The sequence below is a fragment of the Carettochelys insculpta genome, chromosome 2 (genome assembly GCF_033958435.1).
Source record: "Carettochelys insculpta isolate YL-2023 chromosome 2, ASM3395843v1, whole genome shotgun sequence".
NCBI lineage: Eukaryota > Metazoa > Chordata > Testudines > Carettochelyidae > Carettochelys > Carettochelys insculpta.
Window position 1 is genome coordinate 80,316,508 of NC_134138.1, and position 23,452 is coordinate 80,339,959.

General features: G+C 42.1%; 1 protein-coding gene across 2 annotated transcripts; it reads right to left on the reverse strand.

The window, feature by feature from the left end:
- Positions 1–1,216: 1,216 nt before the first annotated feature.
- On the reverse strand, positions 1,217–23,414 carry MCM4 (minichromosome maintenance complex component 4). 2 transcript variants are annotated; one of them, XM_074985805.1, is made up of 17 exons: positions 23,380–23,414; positions 23,103–23,207; positions 22,139–22,303; positions 20,958–21,121; positions 20,772–20,870; positions 19,117–19,212; positions 18,936–19,031; positions 16,759–16,897; positions 16,066–16,286; positions 11,840–11,960; positions 9,163–9,422; positions 5,982–6,347; positions 5,420–5,547; positions 3,699–3,906; positions 2,767–2,995; positions 2,222–2,355; positions 1,217–1,556 (listed from the first exon to the last, which is right to left on the reverse strand). In XM_074985805.1, exons 2-17 carry the CDS (start codon positions 23,173–23,175, stop codon positions 1,464–1,466), a joined length of 2,592 nt encoding a protein of 863 aa, XP_074841906.1. In that variant the 5' UTR covers positions 23,176–23,207; positions 23,380–23,414; the 3' UTR covers positions 1,217–1,463. The 2 variants fall into 2 exon arrangements, with proteins under 2 accessions (XP_074841906.1, XP_074841907.1); XM_074985806.1 differs by having other exon boundaries at positions 23,358–23,397.
- Between the last annotated feature and the right edge of the window lie 38 nt (positions 23,415–23,452).

Here is a 23,452-nt window from a genome sequence, read left to right on the forward strand (position 1 = left end):
GTTCCTTCTTGCCAGCTATTCCGACAGAGGGGAAGGCGGGAGGGTTTTGGAACAGACATGAGCAACACGTCTCGAAGAACACCAGTTACAGAACAGGTAACTGTCTTTTCTTCTTCGAGTGATTGCTCATGTGCATTCCAATTTGGGTGAATGCAAGTCAGTGTCTAGGAGGCAGGATCAGAGCCCCGAAAGGAGTGCAGGACAGCCCTGCCCACTGTGGTGTCTTCCCGGGCGTGCTGTGTAACTGCGTATAGCGCTGCGAACGTGTGAATGGAGGACCAAGTGGCCGTTCTGCAGATGCCCTGGATAGGGACCTTGGCCAAGAACGCCGCAGAGGACGCCTGTGCCCTTGTGGGGTGAGCTCTGACTGCGGGGAGGGTGAACCCTCACCAGTTTGTAGCACTCTCTGACACAGGCCACTATCAAGGAGGAAATACACTGAGAGGAGACTGGATGCCCCTTCATCCTGTCTGCCACTGCAACAAACAACTGCTGTGACTTCCAGAAGGATTTGGTCCTGTCCATATAGAAGGCCAGTGCCTTCCAGGCATCCAAAGTGTGTAAACTCTGCTCCCTAGGGAAGGCATGGGGCTTTGGACAAAAACACTGGTAAGGTGATGTCTTGGTTAATGTGGAAGGAGGAGACCGCCTTAGGCAGAAAACACCGGGTGGGGTCTCAGCCTGACCTTATCCCTTTGTGGAACACCATATAAAGTGGATCCACCATCAGGGCCCTGAGCTCCACCTCCCTTCTGTCTGAGGTAACGGCCACCAGGAACGCCACCTTGTATGTAAGGAACAACATTGAACAGGAGGTGAGAGGTTCAAATGGGGGAGCCATAAGCTTAGACAAAACCAAACTGAGGTCCCATGTTGGCAGGGGGCCTGAACCTGTGGTTTGACTCTTTCCATTACCTTCCTGAACCTTTTCACCACCGGGTCCGAGATCAATGACCTCCCAGCCCCTGGGTGAAATGCTGAAATGGCTGCCAAATGCACTTTCAGGGAGGATAGTGACAGTCCTGTCTGGCTTAGGGCCAGCAAGTAGTTTAGGATACATGGTATTGAGGCCTCTCCTGTGGACAACCCCTTTGGAGTGGCCCAAATGGTAAACCTTTTCCATTTGGCTACATATATTACCCTCATATATAGCAGCTGTTCAAGACAAATTCTGATATTTGGGCTTCAAAATACATTAAAATGGTTAGCATGTTCTACAAAGCATTTTATTCAAAATACACATTGCACTGACGTGCGAGTAACCTATTTTGCTCATACAAATATCAATGTGGTTAGTTTTGGATGTCTGCAGTTGTTCACAATCTAATTATTTACAGTGGTATTCACCAACAGATGAGCATCATAAATATTGTCACATTTTAGATGACTATTCACTGTGACACATTTCAAGCAAAGCATTTGAGAAAAAACCAGTAAGACACTGCTATTAAAGTGGCGTTTTGTTACAGCAATCTAACAGTCTTTCCAGTCACAGTCAAGAAGTCATCATCAGCCAAGGCTCGAAGTGCTTCTTCAAACATTTCTTTAGTGACAGCCTTAAAAAGAGAGGAAAGTTTGAGAACATACAGAAAAGGCTACCTCCCACAGCATGCCTAAACAAAAATAAAAATCATGCAATTGTTTACTTTACCAACTGCCACGTGAAGTTTCCCAGGTTTTAGGCAAAAGTTTTGGCTTTTTAAGCTGCAAAATTCATTCTGGAATGACCAGTTGAAGTGTGTTTTCTGGTTTGTGCATCCTCAATGCAAATAAGAGACTTCCAGCCAATGGATTGTATTATCTTTCTCCACTAGACTGAAGAACCCATACTAAGTACTTGTTGCTTCCCATATAGATGCTTAGACTACAGTCAACCTTATCCCTTACCTTCCGCTGCATTAAGTTAAGTGAACGGACCTCTGAGTATTACTAAAGCATGTTTTCCAATCACTTTAATCACTACCCTGAACCCCCTTTCAATTTATCATTAAGATTGTGAGCACCAAAACTGGACAAGTGATCCAGCAGCTGTTACGAGTACCAAACACAGAAGTAAAATAACCTCTCCACTCTTACTTGAGATTCCCATTTAGTTTTCCTATTCAACTGAGATACAACTATCATCGGGAATGAGGGCCCTACTGAGTTCCCACAAGTTCCCCGAGTTGGAGAAACAGGTTTTATAAATCCAGGTAGTATACAAAAGAAGCTAGAAACTTACTGCCTCAGACTGTGCACGGAGATCATCAAAAAGCTGTTGGTATTTTAGAGCTGGTGTTTTACCCTTTGACTGGATAAGTTTCTTCAAAGCTTGAGCCAGCTCCTCCTTACGTTTACGGGCAGTGGCACTTATCCCTGGGGAAAAAAAGCACATATAATTACAGGACACTATAAAAGTGACTGTCCTAGTTAAAGCAGAAGTTACTATGTCAATATTAGAAACTGAACTCTTTGTTGCCAAGAGGGCTGTACAAGCAACTGTTCCTTTTTGTTATTAGATGCTTTTGGGGAAAGTCTTATAGATTTCAACCAAAAATGGTTTAAATTAATTAAAAACATCATACTTTATTGTGAAATGAATATACTGACTTTGATATTACATGCAGGTTTGCTATTTATTACCTGGAGTTTTCAATATCCAATCTAAAGCATTTACAAACCCACAAGTCAATCCCTGACATGACAGCATCTCCAAAATTGGAGAGCACATATTTTCCTCAAGCCAAACTGAGTAAATACCCATTTATCTTTTATGGCAACACAAACCTGTCGTGAGAATGGATATGTCCACAATGCCAGTCCTTGGATCAGTAGCAGACTGCTTCAGGGCTTCCCGATGGAGGCGTTTTGCTTCTTCAACATCAATTGTTTCAACCTTGTTTGAAAAACGTACTTTAGCATGAGCTTCTGCCAGGCGGATCAGAGACTCAAGCTGTCGGGGATATGCAGAAACCATTCCTCTACCACTGCCAATCTTTCTCATGTCCACATAAGCCTGAAGGAGAAGGAAAGGGATAATGATTTATGTATAAAATTCACAGATGTATTGTGTAGAACGTATCCATGCTCCACCCTCCAGAGAATTCTCAGCCTGGGGAAAAATTCTTTGACCATCACTCATGAATGGTAATACAATATGAATCTCTTCCAGAGAAGTTCCTCCCCAGAGGAACTAGCATAGACTAGTTCAGGCTGTGTTTTCCAGAGACTAGGAAACAAGGGGTTTGGTGCAAAGAACAAGTCCAACTTGTGGCCTTCATTTTGATTCAGCAAGTGGGTGTAACTTGTGGGCCAAGTGGAGGCCCATCAGCCTCCCCGTGTGGAAAATTAGTGACCTTTAGCAGAGGGCAGGATATTAAATGTGTGTAACGTTTTTCTCTCTAATGCTGATGCCTGTGAATAAATGTTCAAGTTCTACTGACATTAGGGGGCAGCTCCAGAAGACTACAGAACCAGCTCAGATATTAAACAGCTCAGGGACAGACTATTTATAGCACAGGAAGACTTCCATGTAGGATTAGAAGGAAGGGGAATAGTCAATACATTTACACAGATTTTTCAAGATTCCATGAGCTTAATAATAAAGAAAATGAGGTGCACAATTCTGCTACATCTTGTCCCAATGGAAGGATTCCTCCTCATCACATCCCCTTCTTTTTGGTTTTCAACTTTAAAATTTCATATCCACAATTGTTTACCTCAATAAGGGCCTGACTTGCTTCTTCACTTAGTCTAGGGTTAACATAGCTACGAGCATATGCAATGTAATCCCTCAGTACTGTCATATCCATGTACTCTTCTTCCATCTGCTCCGCACTTTGGTAGTAGAGCGCAACCAAGTGGTGAGCCAGGCGTCGGTCATAGGCTTCGTCACGTGGGTCTAACATTAGAAAGATCAAGTCAAATCTGCATGGAATAGAGTGTCAATAATTAGTACATAATTTGTTTTCCAGCATTTACACTTCCTAGTCTCATGATTTTGGTCAACCTACCAAGTGGAAGGTTTTTAAAAGTAAAAAATAGGACAATTTATTTATTACATCGGTGTACAGGATACCACCTGTAAAGATGAGGTTTTTTTGGTTTCAGTCTACAGAGTATCTGACAGTAGGATGTTTTCCAGAGACCTTCCAGCTATGGCATTTTCTCCCATCATTCACATAGAAATGGTTGGGAACTTTAAGATATGTCATAAACTTTATTCAAGCTTCTGCTTCCTGAGGTCTTCATGAAGTATACCTCTACTACCAGCTTGATTGGGGCAGGCGAGGAGGTGCGTGTTATTCACACATCACAGAAATTTGTCTACTTAATGTATTACATACTTCATGCATGTAACTGTATTCTGACAACAATCTGATGGACATATTCTTCGTCAAATTTCAAAGGTGACAAGTACCTGCAATTTATTACAACAAAGGATTTCGTTGCACATAATTATCCACAGTTAGTTATTGTCTACAGTGGCTAAAAGAGTACCAAGTGTCTCCTGGTACCTGCCTTCAGAGGTTCAAAAATCTGAATTTAGCATCAACAGGCTCAGGCCCATAAAAACAGAAAATAGGGGGAAGTAAAAATACAAAGCATATACTTGAATACTATTATATATTTAGTTTCCTAGTTTACATATATATTTGTATCCTTGGCTGAAAGACTAACTGTTACACTCATCCTAAAAGGTAACACCTTTGTTATTGTTTATTAAACAATGACTGCAGCTACTAAAACAGATTCACAGAGACAAAAGTTAACTCAGGATAGGCCTATGTGAGAGTGGAGGTGTAACTTCCAGCTTGGATGGACATACCCTCATCAGTTAGGAGTTAGCACTTTAAAAATAGAAATGTTGCTTCCATGGCATGACTGGCAAAAAAGGGCTAGCTGCTCACATATGCACTCAAGAAGTTCATCTGGGATCATGCTTGGAGCATCTATCCTGTCCCATTGTTTGCACTGCTGTGGCCTCACTTTTATTTTTAGAACTGTAGCTTGATGACCACTATAGGAGGGGCATCTACTTCAGAAGGAAATTACACTCCTGTTCCAGAGCAGATACGCCCTCGGAACCAAATTTAAAATACCAGAGTACGGGCAAATCCCAGTGCCTATATATGGACACAAATCTTGAAGCAAGCAGAACAACAAAACCTCAGAGATTGCCAAATCCCATTGTTCAATACTAACCACTCGATACTGGACAGCCCATTACAGTCCTCTGTTGGAGTGTTAGTGAAGAATCATAACATTTAAGGTAAATTTAGGAACAAAACAAACAAACAAACGACTTCAGTGTTCGACACTGCAAATGCCACCTCCATCAACACACCACTACAAACAATTTATACAGAATGAGGCAGAAAGCGCTTTTGTAAAAACAAAAAACACAGAGCATGGAAAAAATACATCTAATTATAAATACCTGGATAACAAAGTATGGGGAAGTTGGATGTTTTCAATTGTAGTTTTCTTTGGATTCCACTGTGACTCTATAGGGTTAGCAGCAGCTAGGACGGAGGTGCGAGCATTCAGCTGGCAAATAATTCCAGCCTGTCGAAAGGAAACATATGTAACAGCAAACAATGTTTCATAGTGGAAGGAAATTTCCAATAGTTACATTAGGAATCCCAAGACTAGTTTACTCTAACAAGAAAGGCTTTTAAGAACTAACTCTTGCTGAGCTCCCCAAAAATGCTTTCTAAAAAAATGATTCTCTAGAATCAAGAGAAGAAAAACCTCATTACAAAAGCTTTGGTACAAAATGGAACAAGGTTATGTGGATGAAGCAGTACATGCAGCATACAGTCACATACACTAAGTCTGCAACATGTTCAATGTTGTCACTGAAATACACTGCATTTCTCAACTTTGAGGTACTGTTAATAGCCTTAACTGCATTTCCTACATTGTCTTCTCAATTATCTCATTTAATCATCTAATATCTATTAACCTGGGTAGCATGGTATGATGTGCTAAGGTCTTACCTTGGCAATAGAAAGCGTCTGTTGTTCCATTACTTCATGCAGTACTGATCTTGTACTTTCATTCATTTTATCAAATTCATCAATGCAGCAAATGCCATTATCACTGAGAACCAGCGCACCTGTCTGCAGAACCAACTGCCTGGTTTCTGGGTCCTTCATTACATATGCAGTCAGACCTACGGCACTGGAGCCCTTCCCGGATGTGTACTGGCCTCTTGGAACCAGGTTATAGACATATTGAAGCAGCTGTGATTTACTAGTGCCAGGATCACCGCACAGAAGAATGTTGATCTCAGCACGAAAATGGCCTCTTCCAGTATGACTGAAATCTTTCCTTGTCCCCCCAAACAGCTGCAGCAGAATGCCCTATGAAAATAAGATTTGTTCCAACTGAGACACCAAAATGCCTCATAATTACAAGAGCCAAATGCCAATGAATGAGTCAACAGAAATGTCCAACAAAAACTATCCAAAATTATGACTAGTGCATATTAAGCTGAAGTGCTGTTTTTCTGTCAAGAGTCACTAAAAAGGATTGTGGAGTTTCTCTATAGTTTCAGTGATAGTTCTTCAACACATCGCCCAGTGAATCTGTGGAACTCCTTGTCAGAGGGGACTCTGAGGGCCAAGAGGAGAATAGCGTTTTTAAAAAAAAAAAAAAAAAAAAAAAAAAAAAAAAAAAGAAGAGTTTGATAAATTCACGGAGGATAGGTCCATTAATGGGTATGTGTCAGGAGGGCAGGGATGGCGTTGCTAGCCTCTGTCTGTCTGAAGCTGGAAATGGGCGACAAGGAATGGATTAGTCGATGATTACCTGTTCAGCTCATTCCCTCTGGGGCGCCAGACATTGGCCTCTGGCAGAAGACAGAATACTGGGCTAGATAGACTTCTAGTCTGACCCAATATAGCTGTTCTCAATTATGATTATCCTGTTCATATGCATGTACCATAACTGTACATTAACTTACAAAACTTACCTGTGTGTGAGTGTGTGGGCGCATGTGCGTGTGTGTGAGAGAGAGAAAACTATTATGTTTCTGGGTAACACTCTTTAGCCCGATTTACATCAAGACTAGGCAGCCTGTGTGATGGCCCATTAAGGACAATCAGCTGTGGATGCTCCAAAGGTCTCCTAAAGCAGTGCTCAGGAAATTAATGCCTCATGATTCAGCAAGGCAGGTGACCCAAGATTCCATGTCTGTGCCAATAACCTTCTGTGTATTTGTAGGGTTACCATATTTCAAGTTCCCAAAAAGCAGACATGGATGGGGGAATGAAAGTGAGGAGGAGCTGGGAGGTACTCGAGGGGGTGGGGGTGGGGAGGAGGTGAAGGCAGGGTAGGCAGAAAGGAGAGAAAAAACACTGCTCCTTATCACGACGGTACTGCAATTGGCACAAACCCAGGACCTAGGAGCAGCCACAGGTCAGGGCCTTCATCCCCAAGGCTAAGGCTGGGTCTGCCAGGAAAGGGTCAATGAGCTGCGGATGCAGGGGAGGGAACCAATCACATCTCTTTCTCAGCTACAGCATGCATTCCATAAATATCCAGGATGTTTCCTGTTTGAAAAATCCACCAGGACAGAGGCTCAAAAAGCCAGGCAAAGTCCTGAAAAAACCCTATTTGTGACCCAGGACTCCATATTTTTGTCTGTAACTTGCCATGCAAGTCTGCAGTGGGTATAAATTGCAGACTGTGACATCACTCATGGTCATCATTCATGTTCCACATATCTGGGCAATGATTTCTAACAAAGGGAAAGCTTTGAATAAAAGGAATGAAGACCCACAATTGTTTTGGGTGATTCACAAACACTTAGTGGCCCAGATTTCACATTGTTGCTATATCCTGATCTATGAACTCTGAAATCAGTTGTAACACACAAGATTGATTGTATGTGTCTTATGCTTTCTTTTTTTTTAAAATATGTTAATAAACCTGTAGTTTTTAGTTACCAAAGTATGGTTTGCAGAGAAGATATGACTTAATATTATTGACCTGGTGTGTGGGGCTACTTCTTTGGAACTACAAAAGCCTTATATGGTGGTGGTTTTGGTTGAATAACCTTTCATCTTGAAGTCTAGTTGTAATAGCCAGGGGTTGGATTTCCTAGGGGACTGTTGGGTCACAGGGCAGGAAGTGATTGTCGTGTACATGAGCACTGCTTGGGTTTAGTGGCCACAGCGTGTCTCCTGAGCCATACAGTTCCACTGGCAACAGGCCAGCTGCAAAACACTCTGCCTTCTAACAGCTTCATTCCTTCTGCAAATACAAAAATGACTTTTCTCAGAGTTGTCAGGATGGGCTCCAGCCACATTAATACACCCAATTTTTATCTGGAATAACTTAAAAATACTGTTTCCCCAAAGAGACAGCATCTGCCAGAGCCTAGTTGATGTCAATGCCAAACACATTCTATTCAACAGCAAAAACAACAACAATTTTAAAAGTAACATCCCAGACAGGATGCTTAGGAGCTGAGAAACAGGAAAATTAAGTCCATCCAAAACAAACTGAATAGCTTTCCATACTGGTATCTATGTAGAATATTACAAATAAAATCAAAACATCCATGAAGGGGAACAATTATCTATAACAATACAAGCAGTACTGAAGAACAGATGAACTTATTTGGGACATCTGATAAAAGGCTACCTATACAAGCATTTCTTTGGCTACCCCATTGCAGGAACACACACACAAAAAAGAGAGGCTCTACCTGAATTATATGGTGGTGTTGCCCCACCTGAGAGATTTTGTGCCCCACAGTCTCTAAGCATTCCTAATCTTTGTTAGTTGTGACTACCTTCTCATGTACCCCGAGCCTGTGGCAGAGCAAAGACATGGCCAAACAAAACAGAATTAGCAGCCGGCCAGTTTCTTTAAACATCAGCCAATGAAAGAGGAGAATGAATCTCTTCAAGCTTCCTCTTCTCCTGCCTGAAATCCAGTCACTTTACCTAAACATTTCTGATTCCTGAGGCCCTCTGACAACAAAAACTGACTGACAATAAAACAAAGTTCTATTAAAAACATACCAAGCCCAATTGCAAGTGCACAAAGGCCTGTTACTTTTCTGTATTTGAAAGACTCCAGGTAGAGAGAGTGTCATTTCCAGACTAAGTGTGTATTGTAAAACTGTACAATTATACTATTCCTGTACACCTGCAAAATCTTGTTTACCTTTTTGATATCTTCATGTTCATAAATACTTGGAGCTAGAGCCAAAGAAAGTCTTTCATAAATGTCTGGTTTTCTGGAGAGCTCTTTCAGCATTTCCACACGTTCTTCTGCAAACATTTTCTGTTCAGTTTCTTCATCAACACCATGCAAGCGTTTCGAATCAGTTTTACGGTAATGAATGACATCAACGTGAGTTTTGTAGACAGATTTTACATTGCTCACTCTTGGATTAACTCGAATAGGAACTGCTCTGTATATACCTTAAAAACAAAAACCCACCACAGAATTACAAAAGACACCAATTCAAAAATAGACACAGCCAAAACACTGGAGAAGACTTCAATTTTCAGATTGCTTCTACAAATTTAGCCACATGACAGAGCAGCAATTCTCTAGAAAGCCTTCCAGAAGTTGAACCACTTTGACCAGGCTACGCTCCTTCTGATGTGAGTGGTACATGTACTCCTGTCATTTAGTTCCCGATTCCCCTTTACTACCTAATCCCATGGTAGCAAACTTATGCCTTTGAGGCTATGTCTGCGCTAGGCAAAGTAAGTCAATCACAGATAAGCCATTCAAGCTACAACAATTGCATAGCTGTAATCAACCAATCTATGCTTAGTTTATTTAGCCATCCCAACCAAGAAAGGTTGATGGGAGAAACTCTCCTGTCGACCTCCTTTTGCCCGCGCATATTGCAAGGAGTACAGGGCTCAACTGTGACTCTTGAGAGGTCCATTTGCACGAAACCAAATCCCAAAGATTGACAGTGAGCAGGTTAACCTACCAGGCTCACTTACACATAGCGTAAGTGTTTGCAGGATCATGGCCTAAACTACCCTTAAAGCCTAACTTTTGCCTCTTTTTAAACAATTTTGGCCTGTGCCTAAAAAAGTTGACAGATTTGTTAGTGTGCTAAAAGACTAAGTAAATTTTCAGTGTTAACTATGAAGCAATCTTGTTTTGAAATAGGACCCAATGATTTCATGCTAGCAAGAGAAAACATTTTTTCTTTATTAAAAACCATTTTAGTCAGTCAGAGTTCAAAACAAGTACATACAAATTTAAATGTGAGTACAGTAGACCTCCGAGTTATGTGAAGGTTGTGCTCCTGCACACCTTCATGTAACTCAAATTTTGTGAAAGTTGAGGGGAGCTGGGAATCAGGCAGCAGCCTGACTCTCAGCTCCCCTGGACTTGTGGGCGCCAGGAAACTGACCAGCACTGCTCTGTTTACTGGCTCTAGCCAGCCACCTGGTTCCCAATTCCCCGTCACTCTGAGCCAGGCACAGCTTTCTGTCCCCCAGCTGGGGGAGCTGGATGGGCAGACAGCCACAGGAGAACAGCTTTTCTCCAGCTTCCCCCAGCTGGGGGAAGTAGGGACTGCAGCTGGGATCTGGTGGAGGAGTTGTGCTCCCAACAGCCCCCAGCCCCTGGGAACCACAGGATTTCGACTTGTGCTTTACTTGCGTTAACACCAGTTAAGCACAAGCTGAAACTGCATATATCAGGGGTTTACTGTATGTAGGGTAAAAATCATGAATTCCTAATGCATATTATGGTTTCTGTTAAGACCCACCCCCACTCTTACGTCCAAATTTCATAGTCTGATGTAAGACCTAACTACTTCAGTGAGAAGCAACCTACAAGCATGGCCACAGCTTTCTCAGAGTCTGGAGAAAGAGATAACCACAGTAACTGTGCTCCAAGGCCAAGTCCAGAGGCTTTGAGATAAGCCTGAGCTGCCAGGGATGATACACACTCCTCCCTTTCAGTACTCTCTACAAGACGTTTCCCTAGTTCACTAACCCAGGGCTCCGGAAACAAAAAGCCAGTATGTTACAAATAAGTGATGTTTCCTACATACTCTCATGGTTTTATTTTAACTCTTTCAGATATGATCCAGTGGATCGTACCCAATCGCACAAAGGCATTACTCCCCATGGATACATAAGCAGGACTAGACTCAAGGTATATGTTGTTTAAACAGATGACTAAAGGAAAACCACCTGTGTATTTTCCTACAGTGTACGATATAAAATTGTGGGACTATTCAGATAAAATAGGTAGCTGTTTACATGACTAATATCAGGATCATGATTTCCAGTGTTTTTTCAAAAGCAGTTTTGTAAAGTTTAAATACTAGACAGTGATGTTAGAGAGCAGTTATAGTGAACTCACTAGGAATTCTAACCTAAAGTTTCTAAAGCACAATTTTGAAATGAGTCTCAAAAAGCGTCAACCCCAGTGAAATCATTTCAGCATGCTCCCTCAGCTGTTCAAAGAATATAAATACATGTAAGATTTTCAAAAGCTGTTCCAGGATAAAAATACTTCTTTCCCTTTGAAGTATAGGATAAGAGCCACAGTCATTTGTTTTAGCAATTGCATAATAAACACATATGTCAGGAACATGTACACCTTCCTGTTTACAGTGCAGCTGCCACCATAGTAATCTAAGAAAGAGGAAAGTACAGAACTATAAAAGGTATTTTAAACCAAAGCTAAGATATCACCATATAAATCGGGTGGTCTTCTTACTTCACACAGTTTTCCCCTCATCAACTATGCCATGCACACTTAAAATTCAACAGACGCTATTCCAGACTGCACCCTGTGGCCCAATGAAAAGAAGGGAAGATTATTAAACAGACAAATCTAAGAATTTGCATTTTACCGGTAACATTAACTCTGTCTCCTGGCTGAACCTTATCAACAAGGTCGTTGTGAGCAAACAGCACAACAGTATGAGGTGTTTGGCCAGCCGGCATATCTTCAGGGGACTCCTGCAGTTTAATCTGACAAAACAGGTGAAGTTCCAAGTTAGTATTTCTAAGTAGACACTAACAAATTTAACTTGCTAGTAAGAAAGGATCTTATAACTAACAAAGTTTGACATCTTCAAATGTATAAAGTTACATGTTAGACAGGATGACACACTAAGGCTTTGTCTACACGGGCACAAATCTTCGAAATAGCAATATTTCGAAGATTACTAATGAGGTGCTCAATTGAATATTCAGTGCCTCATTAGCATTAGGACGCTTCTGGCCGTGGTGCTTCAAAAGCACTGCTTTTGAAAGTGCGCGGCTTGGTGCGGCTAAACTGGGGTCCTTTTCGAAAGGACACGGCACCTTTCGAAATCTCCTTATCCCACTCACTGATCAGAATAAGGGGATTTTGAAAGGTGTGGGGTCCTTTCGAAAAGAACTGCCCCATGTAGCCATGCTGAGCCGCACGCTTTTGAAAGTGGCGCTTTTGAAGCGCCGTGGCCGGAAGCGTCCTAATACTAATGCGGTGCTGAATATTCAATTCAGCGCCTCATTAGTAATCTTCAAAATACGGCTATTTCGAAGATTTGTGTCTGTGCAGACACAGCCTAAATGTTCAAAGATTTCACATAATAATATTAGAATTCCCCAGTTGGATCACCCAATTAGAATTTTGCAGCATAGTTGTAGAAATAAGAGAGTGCAACTAGCAATTATCTTAGAAGCAGAGGTGGAAAGTAACTAAGTAGAAATACTAAGCAGAAAACACTACTCAAATATGGCTTTTTGGAATTTGCACTTAAGTAATTTATCTTGCGATACTTTAGTTTTACTCAAGTCAGTTTTAAAGAAAATATTGTACTTTTTACTCCACTACTGTGTCCAGAAACACTTAGTTACTTGCTGTTTTCATCACCTCAATGACACATGCATAAGCCAGCATTCTGATTGGCTAAAGCACAACCACTTATGAAGCATTCAATTATCATAAAGTGACAATTAAAAAAAAAAACCACCAAACAAACAATAAGCACAATGACCCTGTCAACTAAGAAGCCTTTTAAAAGCTACATTGACACCTTTTCATTCAAAAGCAGACCTACACTTGGGTGGGGAATCTCAGGTTGCAGGTCAGATCTGGCATGCAGAGAAAAGAAGGGTGGTACTGCTGCTAACCTCCCCGCAAACTAGGGGAACGAGGTGCTGGAAACTGCTTGGAAGAGAGTTTCCCCGTAGATACCATTGGGAAGATTTTGCTGCACATGATGGCAATATATTAGATTAGCAGATGTGCAGGTGAATGAGCCCCTCACGGTGGGGCTGATGTGGTTAGGTCTCGTGATGGTCGCTGGCGCAGATATGTAGGCAGAGTTGACACCGAGGTTTGTTGCAGGGATTGGTTCCTGAATTACTGTGGTGTGTTCTACAGCTGCTGGTGAGAATTTGTTTCAGATTGGCAGTATGTCTGTAGGTGAGGACTGGTCTGCCTCCCAAGGTCTGTCAATGAGGGATCATTGTCCAGGATGTGTTGTAGATCACTGATGATGTGCTGAAGAGGTTTTAGCTAGGGGGCTGTAGGTGATGGCCAATAGTGGTGTTATTTTCCTTGTTAGGCCTGTCTTGTAACAGGTGGCTTCTGGATACATAACTGGCTCATTCACCTGCACATCTACTAATATAACATATATCATTATGTGCCGACAATGCCCCTCTGCCATATACGTTGGCTAAAACGGACAGGCCCAGAGCACCTCTGGGTGATCTGTAATTTCTTTATTTACCTTCGTCACTCTTTAGCTTTTAGAAAGGAAGGCTGCAACTACATTTAATTTCCAGATTTGAGATTATAAACATATAGCGTGGGCAGGGGGGCAGTTGCCTAACTGGCTGGATAACTGTTCACAGTGAACAGTTATCAATGGTTCACAATCAGGCTGGAAGGGCATAAGTGGGTTCCATGGGGGGTCAGTTTTGAGGCCAGTTCTGTTCAATATCTTCATCAATGATTTAGAAAATGGCAGAGAGAGTGTGCAAGGCTTTGGAGGACAGGGTCAGATTTCATATCATCTGGACAAGTTGGAGATATGGCCCGAGACAAAGACGATGAAGTTCAAATGAAGACAAATGCAAGGTACTCCACTTATGGGGAAACAATCAATCAGTTTCACACATACAAAATGGGAAGTGATTCCCTAAAACGGGGTACTGCAGAAACGGATTTAGCGTCATAATGGACTACAGACTAAGTATATGAATCAATGTGACGTTGTGAAAAAAGCAAACTTGATTCTGGGATGCATTAACAGGAGTGTTGTGACCAAGACATGAGAAGTAATTCTGCTCCACTCTGTACTGATTAGGCCTCAATTAGAATACTGCGTGCAGTCGTGCACCACATTTTAGGAAATATGTGGACAAACAGGAGAAGGTCCACAGAAGAGCAACTAAAATGATTAGAAGAATTGGATTTGTTTACTTTGGAAAAGAGAAGGCTGACAGAAGGCATAATAGCAACTTTCAAACCTAAAAGGGTGTTACAAGAGGAGGAGGGAGAAAAATTATTCTCCTCAGCCTCTGATAAGTCAAGACACAAATGGGCTTAAATTTTGCACCAAGAGAGATTTGGGTTGGATCTTAGGAAAAACTTCCTATCAGAATGATTGAAGTACTGGAATAAATTCTTTAGGGTGGTTGTGGAATCTCAATCATTGGAGATACTTAAGAACAGGTTGGATAAATATCTAACAGGGATGATAAAAAATGGTGCTTGGTCCTGACATGAGGGCAGGGGATTGGACTTGATCACCTCTTGAGATCCCTTCCAGTTCTAGTATTCTATAAAAAACACGCACTTGCGTCTGTACACGTGTGTGTAACATAATGGTTCCCTATAACAATTTGGGTGGTTAACCATAACAGCTGTTCACAAACTCTTCCAGACAGGGACCCATTTTGACAATTCAGGAAGACTTGGTGACCCAAGGCAATTCAAAAATTGGGGGGGGGCGGTAAGGGGAACTGGGCAAAGTCACACTCAAGGGCTGTGGGGAGATAAATATAAAAACTGACAAATCAGCTACATAGAACAGAAGGGGAGGGTGCAAAAGAGGGGAAGGAGGACGGGGAAGTGAAAATTACTGCTTGGGGAGGTGAAAATTACTGCGGAGACTATTAAGTGGCTTGCCTTGGATGGCTACGAATATCAAAAGGTGAAGAAGCTGTCTTTGTAATGCATAATGGCTTCTCTATTGATAGAGATGGCTGCTGGATGTGGCAGTGTTAAGGAGCAGCAGATTGCTCCTTTAAGAGCCATGTGCAACTCTGAGCTGCTGGTGACTCTTAAATCTAATCAAGACCCATGTCTGTGTCTCAACTCATAGGTTGGGAATCCTTGCCATAGTAGGATGGCAACTTTTACTTCTGGATACTTTAGCACAATGAAGATGGAACTTTTGTACTTTTACTCAAGTGGGTTTCCAGAAGGATACTTTGACATTTACTTAATTTTTTTCCCTGAAGTAGCCATATGTTTACTCAAGTTAACTTTTTGGGTACCTTTCCCACCACTGCTTAGGAGTATAAAAAGCAAGACTGACAGAAAGTGCTAACCTATCCTAAAAGTGTAGTAAGACTTAGAATAGTATCAAGGTGGTGGCATTTATTCTATAAATTAACAAAAGACACTAAATTGGCTTGAACCAAAACACACACACGAACCACTCAATGCTCCTTCCTAATGGGTGATGGATAATCTTTGGAATTTCTTCCCCACCCCAAATAAATATAAAACATTACTGCAACACTCCAAACCATTCAGCCCCACCACCACATCCCACATCATTCATGTGTAGGATACACTGTGTTACGTGAACCAATATAGAGGTGATGTATCATCTCCATCTTGGTACACAGAATTCATTCCGCATATGAACGCAAACTATTAAAGGGAACACTGACTGCAACCCTATATTGCTTCACATGCGTATTTGAAGAGCTGAGAATTGTCTTCATGTTCAATATAATAAATCCTAAAAAAAACATATACATTTGATTATGGTTAAGTTACTTTTTAAAGAAAAAGGTAACCATTAAGGAAGCAAAACTTTTCTAACACCAAAATAAAGCAACATACCATCTGTTTGTCTGAAAACATGGACCGATTGTGAATCAGCGCCATGCTGTGTGTTGTGTTACAGTTCTTGCATGTTGATGGCTCAGCAATCCGGCCCCGGTCAATTTCTACTCTTGTGGTGAAGGCACACACCTGGCACTTGAAGAATGCTTCTTGCATCTCAGGAATCAACTGGGAGCTTCTGATCACCATACCACTGAGGGTGATGAGTTGATCAATGTCTACAGTGTGGAACAAGATACATGTGATCGGGTCATGTTTTACGTGTTTCATTTGCCTAATATCAGATGTCCACCCCAGCCATTATTTTTAGAATTATATGGAAATTTACAGCCCCCACACATACGGTAGAGACTATTTTGTCTGAGATGGAAAGAAAAAGCTACAGTTGTACCGCAGTTTCAACCAGCAGGACATAAACCTTGTTTCTAGGTACAAGTCCGTTATCTACCAATACAGGTTGAGAGGAGGAAACCTCTTCGTGGACAGTTTATCCAACAGTTGTTCATGGTAGCATTTTTGTACTTTCCCCTGCAATACATGCCATGACCACGTGAGTCTGAAAATACTGGTTTAGATGGATCCCAAGTCTAGCTTTTATTTATTTTTTTAAAACTGTATTTTCCTGGTTGCTGAACAATTTTTATACAGCCTCAAGTTTCCTTTTTTAACAATGCAATCAAAACACCCTACCTTCAGGATTCAGACTTCTCATATTCCTGGTCTTCAATGCATTATATGGTCTTACTTGAATCTGGTGTTCTAATATTGAGTCAGGGTAACGATCAAAAAAGATCTCATTAGCAGCCATGTCAAATGTTGGGATTACTTCCTGTTGCAAAGGGACAGACAAGTTTTTAAGAAAGCCTGCCATTAAGTACTTAAGACTTTTTACCCCCAAAATAGCCAGCTTTGCAACCCCATTTGGTACTCGCAGACAGTAATGACCACACATTCACAGGCATTCAGCTAGAGAGGAAGAAATGCTAGTTGGTTGTTTAAAATCAGCTTTGTCCCATTTTGCAGTAGGAGCAGTGCACACTTGACCCGGTCTTTGGATTCTTAGCTATGGCGCACTTGCCCTACCTTTTCAAGGTTTATCTGGAATCGATCGATACTCTGAGACTTTAAAATCAACAAGGAACCAAGTTACAAATAAAAAAAAAGTGTGCAACATTGATGCAAAAAAGAACAGCAAAAAAGGGTATATCAAAAAGACAAACATTATAATAAGACAAAGATATCACATTATCTCCTGACAATTTCATTGAACACAGCCTGTGACTTTTAGTCATCTTCCTTAATCTCTACCATTAACTCACAACACACACACACGCTAGGTTAAAAGGCCTCACTAGTCCTTGGAGAGCAAGGCTCCTTATTTAACAAAGATTAGAATCTAAGCTTTACTCTAAAGAAATAATTTGCTAGGTCTGATGCTCAAAAGACAAATTCCCCTTCTTCCAGCTGCCAGAGATTCTAAACCCCTTGCTCGGTTGGCCTATTTGTGCCAAAGACCCTGTGAAGCTCTCTGGGGCCTTGGGTGTTGCTAGTGATTTTGCGGGGAAGAAGCCCAGAGACTGTGGAGACAGGAGAAGCTAACCTGTGAGAGCGAGCTGCATGTGAGAAATTGGTAGAAGGGGGGAGGATGGGGCATTGTCTGGATCTACAGGTGAAAAGCAAGTCCTCGACTGTGCTTATGATGTGCTCAAAGCTGCAAACAAAAAGGGAGAGGGGAAAACAAAAGAAGAGGTCTGTACAGGGAAAACCACCTGGAAAGAAACTGTGAAGAAGAAAATCCATTCAGTCAAGCCATAAGAAAAGCTATGCCTGCTGCCAGCACTGGGTGGGAGGTAGGAGTTGCTTTTTCTCCTTTGGGGCTTGTGGAAGATGTGCATTATCTAAGAGCTCTGGGGCTCGATGGGACTGGATGGCAGTTCTCAGGCTGCCTTTCGGGTCAAGCATGTTCCTGGTCCTCCCCAGGGGCTAGTGCATGGAAGGGGGCGGCGCAATGGGGGCTGCACTATTTGATTAACCACTGTCTATGCTTGTTTCTATTTCAACAAAACACGTCATGTATCAAATAAAAATCAGTGTCTGAAGTTTATATAATTAAAATTATATATGAGCCAACAATTTTACACAAAGTATTAAATTCTCAGTTAAAATTATTGTATTATATTCAAACCAGGCCTGAAAAATATTATAAAGTATACCTAAAGCATAACCTTAATAAATAGATGTGACTTTTCTTTGGTATTCCTGAAAAATTTCAGTTTTCATTTGTGTGGCACTCATTAGGACTGAGTTTGATGTTGCCGACCAAGGTGGATAACTGACTTAAGATAGGCATAGAAAGACTGATAAGACCAGTGACCATTGCTTAGTCAGTCTGGGAATCAGCCTTGAATTTATTGTCTTTGTAAACAGTCTGCTTCCTCCACACCCCCAGTGTTCTATGCCATGTAATCTACTGGAGCCCTGAGCAGGATCCATGGACTACAAACTGACAGAAATCAACCAATCTGGTGAGTGGAATGAGCACGTCTTCTAAACCTCTCCCAGTAATTTGCCTTTGGAGAACAGCAATAGCTGTGTTGCTGAGCACTTTGAAATACTTGTATCACTAAGAAATGTCAGGTAAATATTAAGACCATCAGGTAATAAAAGATACTTTCTGCAGAAGTTTCTACACACAAATATTATAACATCTACTTGGGCATTTACAGAAATACTTAGTGACATATCTGACTGCTTATCAGTACTACTCTCTCACTGAGTGATAATCTTAAGAAGTGGCATATAAATTCATGCTTAAATAACATAGTTTAACAAAACTAGAACTTATCTGGAAAGAGGCCTCATGTTACCTGTGGATAGCAGATCAATTGTCTGTACAGATTTGTGTCAAATGATCTCAGATGGTCACAGTTTACATTCAAAAAGGGTTCTCCAACCATATTGATCTGCAAGAGGTTTAACACCACCATATTAAATCACTAGCATTTCAATCTGAAAAACAAGTGAATTTTAGTTCTATTGCTGTAGTACCTCCTCAAGTCGCTGCACATAGAGTGGTTCATTAAGATCCAAACCAATGTTCTCTTCCTCTTTAGCCGATGGATCAATAAAACGCTGAAGAAATCTCTGAATATTGAGAATAAAATACAAAGAAGAAATATTTAAAATGCCTAAATGGACAATCCTGTGATTTCACTGCTTCACCATTCCTAAACTAGATGATGTTCTCCTGGCTCAAACTGCCTTCAAAAATGCTTTCTATGTATCAGGTATTCAAAAACTCCTAAACGGTAGGTATACCTACCCCCAAATGCATCCATTACAGCTATGGTGAGCAATGTGTCTGGGTTTCTCTCTTTGGACAGCAAGACATTTGTTTACTGTTGCTAAGTTTAGGGTTTCCCAATTCTGCTGGTTTCCATCAGAACAGTTTTTATCCCTCCCAGTATTACTCCAGCAACATGCACATAAAGCCCCTTGGACAGAAAGCGAGATGCATGCTAACTGCACACAACATGGAGTGGGAGAGACACGAGTTCCCTCTGCATCCAAAGTGCTGGGATGGCCCAGCTGGCATACTTTACAAATTCCAGGCACACAATCACAGTTAGCACACCTACCATATCCCAGGAGTCCCCTCTGTTACAAGAATCATGCGGCCCACTAAGATGGAGGGCCACTCGTGTGGCCTGCTCACTAGCCTAGGCCACCTCTTACTACCCTACAGGATGTACACTAAAGTTTCCTAATTCTAATCACATCTTTCCAATTTCACACAGTGAACTATGCAATTTACTTTGAGAAAACCTTATCATACGATTATCCATTTTAGACAATGCTACGTTGACAGGAGAGCTTCTCCCATCAATATAGCTACTGCCGTTGCCTCAAAGTGAGGCAGATGAACCACGCCTACAGAGGAAGTCTTGTTGTTGATTCAGGAGTGCCCATACAGCTGAAGTGTTAATCTGCATCTAGATAGTTAAAAGAGGTTATACACAATACAACATATACAAGAGAGAGTACGTTGTCGAGGATGATTAAAAAAAGGTAGCTGAGGAAGTGTGAAGAACAAATTAAGAGCTCACAGCTAGACAGCAACAAGGAAATGTCAGAGACAGGATGTAATTTTAAACAAAAAGAAAGGTCTGAAGTAAAGAGGTAGAACTGCGGTGTCTGCATGAAGAGGATAGCTGAATTTGTGTTTGCAGAGAAGATTACCTAGAGGTGACACAACAAGTTACCTGTGGAAGCGAAGGATCCTTTCAAGGACATGCTGAGAAACTGAGCAGAACCAGAGCAGAGGATGAAAGCCAAGAAAGGAAGGCTTTCAAAAAAGCAAGGTTGAAGGCAGTTCACAGCCCAAGAAGCATTTGCCTAGAGTACTGGTTCTGCGCTTCAGCTAGTAAGTAAACAATCATTACCAACTCTGGCAAGAACCTTTTCAGTGAAGCACAAAATGACTGAAATCAGATTAATGGAGTTCCATTGTGGAATTAGAAGTAGAAGAACCTCAAGACGACAGTTTTATTTCTCCTTCTTTTAAGGACACGTTACAAAAAAGTCAGGTATTCGTCAAACATGCAGGTTTTGATCCTAACCCAATTCTGGTATTTGCCAGAATCAGACACGGCACAAACAGAAAAAAGAAGAAAGACTGGAGGTATCCACATTTGTTTACCTACCTGGAACTTTTCTTTGCATGAAGCTACATTAACATCTGTTCCCCAGATCACAAGCTTTTGTCCAAGGGATTGTTCACTTGCCAGTACATCTTCTGCTGGCTGCAATAAGGAAAATGCCATAAGGATGGATAATAAAAATGCATTTTAGAAGAAAAGTTACTAGTGAAAGCTGAAACATCTACTTACCCCATCAGAATGCAAGTCGACCTGTCTGGCTTTGCGGGCAGATCCAAGATCTGGTCTCTGCCTAACTGGCGTTCCTCGCACACCACTTCTGGGAGTACCCTCCACTCTAGAGCTGGGAGTGCCATAGGTCAGAGGTGAACTAACATCAAAATCAATAGGAACAGCTACAAAAAAAAGTTGAATTATACTTCAAAATATTAATGAATGTACTTTACCCTAATTTTTGTTATCACTCACTGGCTGTGTCTACACTAGCTCCCTATTTCGAAGTACTGGTGGGTTAGCTGCAGCTAGACACAAGCTGGCACTTTGAAGTTGCCGCAGGGGCAATTTGCTTAATGAGGTGCTGCATATGCCCTGCAGCACTTCATTAATGAACTCCCAACACCCTACTTACCATGCTCTCTTCAAAGTAGGGAGCTAGTGTAGACAAGCCCATTGTGAGTAAAGGCAGAGTAGCAGTCTGAAAATCTTCTTAGTGTTATAACTGTATTTTGCAAGTCTGTACTAGCTATAAAATCTACTGTATGGATTAAAATATATCCTTTTCCAAGCCAGAATGAATACACTTTACTAAAGTAGTTGATTTAAAACACCAACAATATTTTAAAAACATTCTAGAGTAAACAGGCTCACACAAAATGTCCAAAAGGGGTATTTTAGAATGAAGACACTGTTACCGAGTACATGTGTTATGTGTTAAAATCAAGGTTTTACTGAACTAAAAGCAAACCATCAACAAAGCTGTAAATGAAAGCAGTGCTGTTCATTCAAAAAAGCCTCTTTTTTTTCTAAATTGACAGCTATCTAGAAGACAATATTAAACCTTTCTGTAGGCCCATTTAAAAACAACACATACACGCATGTGCACGCAAAAAGTCAGCTTTTCACACCTGCTGCAGGACAAGCATACCCTATCCTGTTCTTCGGTGAGGCTGATGTACAGACCCCAGGCAGGACTCAGGAGACGCAGTGGTGTTGGAGGGCTCGGGGCAGTATGTGTAAGCCAAAAGAGAAACCATCCGGCAGCCCTGCGGTTCATAAGTCTCCTATGCAGTGGGAGGAGGGCCTCACACTGATGGGGAAGATGTGGGGGAAGCAGTGCCCTTCTCTGCTAATGGCCGTCCTCTGAGGGCAGCCTACCAGTAAGAAATGAATTCTACTTGCAGTACTGAGCATACCGGAATCACGAAATTGTGGTGGGCTGGAAAACAGAACCTCTTGAGCATTTGGGCTTTGCATGTCAACTGCTGGAGAAGTTGGCATTGGTTGCAGATCGCCTGTAGATGTGGAGTCATCTGTTCGATGTTTTTGTGAAGGAGGAGACTGAGCATCTTCAGTGTGTGCTGCAACAAGATGAAAGCTGATAAGTAGCTATTTCAGATGTTACCTGCAATGTTTGGATGTAACGTTACCAGGCCAAATAACAAAGTAGATCATGACACAATAGAAAAGAAATTGTTCAATATACAATTAAAAATGAAATGTAGTATTTTGCTGACATGAAAGTGAAGAGTAATGGTAAGCATTCAGAAACGGCAAACAGCTTAAGGCAATCTGAAATAATCAATACTGCAATTACCTTCCTAAAGGGTAAATGTATCACATCTGCTTCTACAAGTACTACCTAAACCTAACTGATACAGTGCTTTTCATTAACAGAGCTCCTTTTAAGTTAGCAGAGAGCAATATAATTACAAGCAGCTCTTGACTTTGTGACATTAGGTTTACAACAAAATGGCCCTTATGATGTTTCTGACCCAACACCCTGATTCTGACTTTAGGACTCTCAGAGCCCCAGTGAAGTGGACTATGATGTTTCAAGTTACCACACAGCTGATGTCTGAAAATAGCGTTGAAAGTCAGAAGACGCAAGCGCAGCTGTCAGATACTGCCGGGGCGGGCGGGGGGGTAGGTTCTGTGCTGTGGGGAAGCGGAGTTCCCACAAACCCGAAAACCCTCTTCTGTGAGGTTAGCCAATGCCTATGCGAAGTGATGCCAGCAGCGTAGATCCGCCAAGATCCGCCAGTCTCCCCCGCGCTATACACCGGGGAGCCACCGCATTCCCGCCTAGTGCTGGTTGCTAGGCTGGCGCCGCTGCCCGCCCCACCCCCCCCAGTCAGGGCCGGGGTGGGGGGCACTTACGAGTCGGGGGGTTGCTGCTCCGCGCGCGCTTCCTGCCGCGGCGGGCGGTCGGTGTGGAGGCCGGCGAGGACATAACGCTGCTCCAGCGGCTGCGAACGCTGCTCCCTGCCCAGGTGGAAAGAGAAACTGAGGTAGTGAGGAGAGATTTCCCCTCCACCCCCTGCTCCGAGCCGGGCCCCGAGAACCTCAAGTCACAGCCCCGCCCCGCCCCACACTCGCTCCCCTCCGTGCAGACACGGTGCCTCGCGCTCTCACCCCAGTGGTCTTCCACACGCACCTGCGGCCGTTCCGCGAACCCCGGGAAAATTCCGCGCCAAAGAGGTCACGTGGGCGGGCTTCGCGGGTTTTCC